The 6,726-nt window shown below is 47.2% G+C and overlaps 1 protein-coding gene across 3 annotated transcripts in view; it reads right to left on the bottom strand.

The window, feature by feature from the left end:
• The window catches only part of LOC109288782 (zinc finger protein 501-like), a 37,194-nt gene that overhangs the window by 24,934 nt on the left and 5,534 nt on the right, over window positions 1-6,726 (bottom strand). For all 3 annotated transcript variants that reach the window (XM_019504530.1, XM_019504532.1, XM_019504531.1), the window contains exons 2-3: window positions 2,170-2,252; window positions 1,615-1,741 (exon numbers count right to left, since the gene is read on the bottom strand). In XM_019504530.1, the coding sequence (XP_019360075.1) occupies window positions 1,615-1,741; window positions 2,170-2,252 (210 nt within the window). The remainder of the gene's footprint in view (window positions 1-1,614; window positions 1,742-2,169; window positions 2,253-6,726) is intronic.

Genomic DNA, 6,726 nt, shown 5'->3' with positions numbered 1-6,726 from the left:
GCAGGCTCAGGGGTGATTTGATGGCCACCTATAAGTTTATCAGTGGTGACCACCAGTACCTGGGGGAACGTTTGTTCACCAGAGCGCCCCAAGGGATGATGAGGTCGAACGGTCATAAAGTCCTGCAAGACCATTTCAGGCTGGACATAAGGAAGAACTTCTTTACTGTCCAAGTCCCCAAGGTCTGGAACAGCCTGCCATCGGAGGTGGTTCAAGCACCTACATTGAACGCCTTCAAGAGAAATTTGGATGCTTATCTTGCTGGGATCCTATGACCCCAGCTGACTTCCTGCCCCTTGAGCAGGGGGCTGGACTCAATGATCTTCCGAGGTCCCTTCCAGCCCTAATGTCTATGAAATCTATGAGAAGGACAGAGCACACCCTGAACTGCTTATATTATGTTATAGACCAGGGGCTCAGATTTTTAGTTGCTCTTTTACTGGTGGATTGGGCTGAGGCTACTGGGGAAGGAGGAGGCCTCATTGGGGGCCCACGATGGTGTGGGGACCCCAGCACCAGAGAAGGGCACGGGGATAAGGGGGTGAGCAGACCCCAGCGCCAGTGTGGGGCACAGAGACAGGGCTGCAGAGAGCCCAGTGAGGACAAGGGGCTGAGCCATAGCAAGGCCCAGGAGAGACAACGTGAATACCATCTGCAAGGCTTGGGGCATGGTAAAGGGATGGTTTTGGAGCCACGCATCTAGCTCATAAAGCTGAGGGTGTCCTGTGAGTCATCCATTTTGAAGCGGGATGCCAAAGAGGTCTAGGAACCCACAGGATTCAGTGGGGTCCAGCAGGACCGTGTCCAGAATACAAATTTGAGGGCAGTCTTCTGATTTACTAAAATTACCAGCAAGGCATGGCGGGTGAGAAAGAAGGTGCCTGTTGGGCAGGATTGGCATGGTCAATGAGCCCTAGGGATATCACAGCCATCCCTGGGGACCCTATCCCATGACAAACGTTTATAAATTGACACTCTGTTTCAACTTTATGACGTCAGTTTTGACTTTACAACACTTGATCCGATGCGATGCCATGCCAGCGAACAAGTTCACTGTGTCGCTCATCTCCGTGGAGAATATCTGTCCAAACTTCCTTGGACACTTTCTTTAAGAAAGCAGACAGGACTCCAGAAAAAACCTGCAGCCAAGACTCCTGACAAGACTTCAGCCAAGAACCCTTCAAAAAGTCCAACTAGGAGCCTTTCAAAAAGTCCAGCAAAGTCACCTCAAAGAAGTCCTTCCAAATCAATATGATTGCTATTTACAGTATAAATACATTAATGTAGCTATATTACTCATCTATAATTGATTGAGTACAAAATTTTGGGGTATTTTTGGTGAAAATAGGGTATCGGGCTTTAGTTCAGGAACCAATCCCCCATTTATAACATTATTTCTTATGAGAAAATTGGTTCCGAGTTACAGTGTTTCGACTTAAGACCCTGTTTTCAGGTACCAATTGTGTTGCAAGTCTGAGGACTGCCTGCACACACAAGTAAGAGGAGATGAGCCCTATAAAGTTTAAGGGACCAAGAAAAAAACACCAAGCAGCGATTTTTTTCAGAGACACTCCCTGCTTCACTTCTAAAATGCAAGGGGTCAGGAATCCTTACCGAGTGAGGCCACAGTCTCATAGTTCTCCTGCATAACATCTCTGTAGAGAGCCCTCTGACTGGGGTCCAGCAGAGCCCACTGCTCCTTGGTGAAATACACAGCGACATCTTCAAAGGTCATCAGCTCCTGAAAACAGTAAGTGTTCCCACTCAATCCTTTTTGCCACAGTCACTGTCCCACCATTTAGGGTGGAAGAGTTCCAAAAAATAAAAGCACTGGGAAGGACAGAGGAGGATCACAGCCTATTCAGAGCTTCCAGAAGACCTCATGGTATGGGGAGAAAAAAGAGAACCCCTAGTCCCTGCCATCAGAGAGGTGAGGGAAGGGCCCTTCTGATTTATCACACACCTGGTAGCCAGAGGAAGGCAAAGGTAGATTCCAGGGACATGAAGGAATCCCAACAGATTTCCCATTGACAGCAGCTGGATGTTAAGGGATGCTCTTTCTCCCTGGACTTCGTTGGTGGAGGCCCCTTCATGCATACACCCTTGCATCTTTACTGCTTTTCTTCCCTCCTGAGACAAATCCTTTAACAATCTCAAAAACTCTCCTACCTGAGCTGGCCCCACTGTTTCCTTCCTCTGTCCCCCTGAAGAATGGGATGATCCAGGACAAAGTATGGACATTATTCTGCAACCTGTTAGGGTAAGAAAGGCAATTTCAGGGTACAAAAGGAGACTTCAGAACATCTTCTTCATTTAGCACCCCAAATCCCTCCAGGCCATTCCACAGACACGTTTAGATTCTGATGCTTGGAAAAGGCTTGCTCACTTCAGTACACTACAGCCCCAACCCCTTCTACCAGGACTGAACCCACCAAGACCTTTTTAACATCCTGTGCCTAAATAAATGTGAGGTTCCTGGAATAGATGTATTAGGCTTAGGTTCATATTCTTTATACATTGAAATAATTTTGAGTATGTGTTAGTGTATATGAGAGCAATTTGCAGCTGCAGTTTTAGGATTAAGTTTGGGCAGCTATGATTGAAATCGGACAGGCCCTGAAATGTTCATACTATGAGCTGCTGCTGCAGGCAGACGGGGTCTTGGTCTAAAAAAGCTACTAAAGAGGTCTGGATTCCCAGAATAAAGTAAGTTCCCCTCCTTAAAAATCTGAGGCATGCCAGAAACGATGTAATGCAGATGCAAGAAGAGAGCTGAATATAAGGAGCCACTTTGATGGATTTCCCCTGATACCCAATACTTTGAGAGAAAAGGGGCAAAACATAGGTGGAAATGAAATTACAGTTTGATAATTAGAGCTCAAACAGCACAGACCTGAAGAAGAATGCACTATATTCCAAAGCTTGTCTAAGAGTACCCTAAAGCACAGAGACCTAGTTTTATGTGTTAAGCTGAAGGCTTCTAAGTCTATCCTAACCGTGCAGTTGGTCCAATTAAAGATATCACCCAACAACACCTTGCCATCAAAAGCATGGAAATTTATAAGGGATCTTATATTAATATATTACCCTTGCAATCCCACTACAGACAAACAGAGAAATGCCATCACATTAAATGTAAGCCTGGCAAACTCCTCTGAAAACCCAGGGGCAGAAAGAGCTTTGATTCATGTACTTTCTAATTCTCCTATGCTCCACAGACTGTTCAGGGAGAATTATAGTGCTCAAGGGATGAACTTATAGCACAAACCATGTAAGACAGGGGTGTTAAAATATATCCCACAGGCCACATCCGGTCCACAGAAACTGATCATCCAGCCTCCTGTGCTGTGCTGCCCATGGGTCTCAGAGTTGACCCACAGGCATGTGGTGTGTGCAGAGGGCCCCACATGCTGCATATGGCACCTGCTTCCAGCCACTCTGGGACTACATGTCTGCTCCATGCCAGATCCAGCACATATCCCAAAGTAGCCAATGAGGTCCTAAAGTGGGCAGTACGGTTGTGGAGCAGGTGGCCAGTTCTGGAGCTGCTGGTGCAGGTGCTCTGATGCTTGCAGTGCCCACTCCAGGTTCTCTGGGACACGTGCTGGATCCTGCATGGAGCGAACCTGTGCTGAAGCAGACGTGCATGTGCAACATGGTCCTTGGGGGTGGAGCAGGTGTTGCAAGGGCCTGGAGTGGGTGTTGCACTTGGTGTGGTCTCTGATCACCTGCTTTGGGACATGCACAGCACACTGCACCCACACTGGGACACTTTTTTTTTTTTTTAAAGATATTTTTCACATTCCAAGCCAAATCAGCCAAATCCACGCCAAATCCGTGAGTCAGTCCAGAACCATAAGTGGCCCTACAACTCGCAAACATCCTCCACCCCCACCAGGGGCTTCAGATATTTCCAAAGTCTTTTGGCAGGCATCCTACATGCAGGCCCAAGCCCGGGGGCTTGGGGTTCAGATGCCCCCAAATTTCGCCTGCCCTCAGCCATATGGCTGCAGAAGCAAGCTACGGAGAAGCCTCCCATTTCCATAAAGTGGGCTGTAAGCCCCAACACCTGGGTGGGTGCTAAACCATGCCAGAAGAACAGTTATCCTCAGGAATGCTCAAGAAAACTGCCTTCATACACCCAGATACATGGTGTTTCCCCGCATGCTGGACCTGGCATGCATATGCAGAGCCAATCCGTGGGCCTGACCTGCACTACTGGTCCTGTCAGCAGGGTCAGTTGAGTGTAACATCCTGGATGTAACTCAGGGGCAACTCAAGTAGCTATTTAGAGGGAGCAAAAAGCTCCAGCCATTTGTCAGCTCCTATTGATTTTGTATTAAAAGCGTGACTTAAAGTGAAGGAAGCAAGCCTGCTATTTCTCTGGAAGGATGTAGGCTTAGCAAGTATTTTCCCATTAGCACCTTGTTTATGGAGGGACCATATTGTAAGTCATTGTCTCAGCTGAATCAATCAATCAATCAAGGAGTTGCTTGCGCTTTGATGGGCAACTTCCTCAGCCCCTTAATTTTCTCATTTGTGCTGTGGTTTTGTTGCACATCACAGTCCAAAGTTTCAAGCTCCCCTTCCTATGGTAGAAGAACACACTCTCCTTCGCAGGCAGGGCCATGTCACTCCTGCAGTGCAGAGTAAGGCTTCTGCTACTACTTGGCAGCCAGTTGATGGGTTTGCAAAATTAGCTGACACTGGTCAGATGCCTCAGTTCCAGATAAACCTGCTGCGTGGCTTAAACTGCTTTAAAAGAAGAAGAAGAAGAAAATATTTTCCAGACCTTTTAAAATGAAGTTAAGGGAGCAAAACGTTACAAATCAAATGGTTGTTTTTTGCAGGGCACCTTTAAAATCTTGGGTGCATCAACTTCTTTTAACTCCTGCTCAGCTGCCGTCAAGATTAGGTTAAAGGCAATAGGATACAGAAGATTTCTTTCCAGCACAGCGCTAATCACACTCTATGTTTCTAGTTAATGATGTTAATAAATACAATGCTTATGGAAAGGGGAAAGTGCTAACATAAGGGGCTATAACAAACACCTTCAGGAATGAAAGATTACAGGATTGTCACCCTCTCCTCACCAAAAAAGCCCTCCATCATTATTTAAAATGTGGTATAAAGTCCTGGGTATTACTTGAAATAAAGACTTTGGAGAAGCACAAAACAACCTCCAAGGAGCTGGTGAATTTGGGGTCTGCTGGCTCCACCCATAGACTAGTGTATGTGTTCAGATTTGTAAAATCAAGAGGGCCCTTTTGGATGGATGTGCATCATTTCTGTGGGTGTCATGTTATTCACTGGGGGAAGGGGGGCAGCATGGAAATGCCCGTGTAAATTCATGCATTCCAAGCCTACGAGGGAAATTTACTCAACTCTGGACATGGAAGAGACCACACCGCTTATCTCTAAAGTGGTTGGTAATTTTCCAGACTAAGAATTACCACCCTCCCTTCTCCTCTGAATCGCTTGCTCTTCTCCTCTCTGTGCTAGTGCTGTTCTTAGGAGCGATGCTTGTGACAGAGGTCCCTAGTGTGCTCAGTGCTATACAGACCCAATAAAAATTGCAGTCTCTGTCCTGCAGAGCTGACCATCTCAGCATGAGTCGAGAGGTAACAGCTGAATACAGGCAGGGAAGCACAAGAAACTATTAAATGGATCAACAGTCTGAGGAAACTATTAAATGGCTGCAGTCTGAGGATCACCCTACCTCAGTGGGGGCCAACCTTTTTGGCAGGTGTGCCACAAGCTAAGTCCTGCACCCTCCCTGAGTGCCATTCTGATTCCCTTCCCCAGCCTGCTCTGTTGCTCTGCTTTCTGCTCCCTGTCACATGCTCCCTGACCAATCTGCTGCTCTACTTTCTGTTCCCTGCCCTATCTGCTGCTCTTCTCCCTGTTCCCTACTGGATCTGCCACATGCCACGGGTTGGCCACCCCTGCCATAACTCATGTCCAGTATTATGTAGGTATCACAGCAAAGGAGAATTTTAAGGAGGGACTGGAAGGACACTAGCAAAGTAACTGTGCTGATGTTACCAGGGAGCTCTGCCTAAGTATGAGGGGCAGCATGGGAGAAAGTAGGAACGTGCTTGTTAGAAAACGTAGTAGGTGGGCAATGGAGACTGGCAGTGGGCTCACCGAAGGCAGGAGCTGACCTCTGAATGCTGAACAAAATGATGATGGGTGGAGTAACCGCAGGAAGGAAGAACTTTGAAAGTGAAGAGAAGCAGGGGATGTTGGATGTGACAGAGAAGGGGAGCCTGTGAAGGAGGCGTGGAGAGAGCAAAGCAACACGCTAGGGAAACAATCTTGGCTGCAGCGTTCTGGATGGGTATCAGTGTGCAGAGATGGTGACAGCCACCATATTTCATATTCTCTCTCCACCCACTACCCCTGCATTTAAGCTTGTCCCTGCATTATCTTTCACCAGTTCCCCTTCTGATAACTCTGCTTCCCAGAGACGCAAAGGAGGAACCCTCCATGGGAACCAGTCATGGGCCCCTTGCAGCCCCTCTGAATTATTCCCTTCCTCTCTGCCAATCAACACACCCTCATTCTGTTCACTGGAGGTGGAAAGGGGGGTGGGGGCGGCATTAGAAGATAAAAAATACTAAGTGCCAATTTTAGATCCCCACGTGCTTTTGGATGATCATATTACAGCAGTAAGCTAGTTAACTTTTTGGTATCTGCTTCTAGCTACAAAGTTGTGACCTTTCC

The sequence above is a fragment of the Gavialis gangeticus genome, unplaced genomic scaffold (genome assembly GCF_001723915.1).
Source record: "Gavialis gangeticus isolate Ggan-Ray unplaced genomic scaffold, GavGan_comp1, whole genome shotgun sequence".
Lineage (NCBI taxonomy): Eukaryota > Metazoa > Chordata > Crocodylia > Gavialidae > Gavialis > Gavialis gangeticus.
The sequence above is the reverse complement of the archived record's forward strand: the minus strand, read 5'-3'. Positions and strand labels throughout refer to the sequence as shown.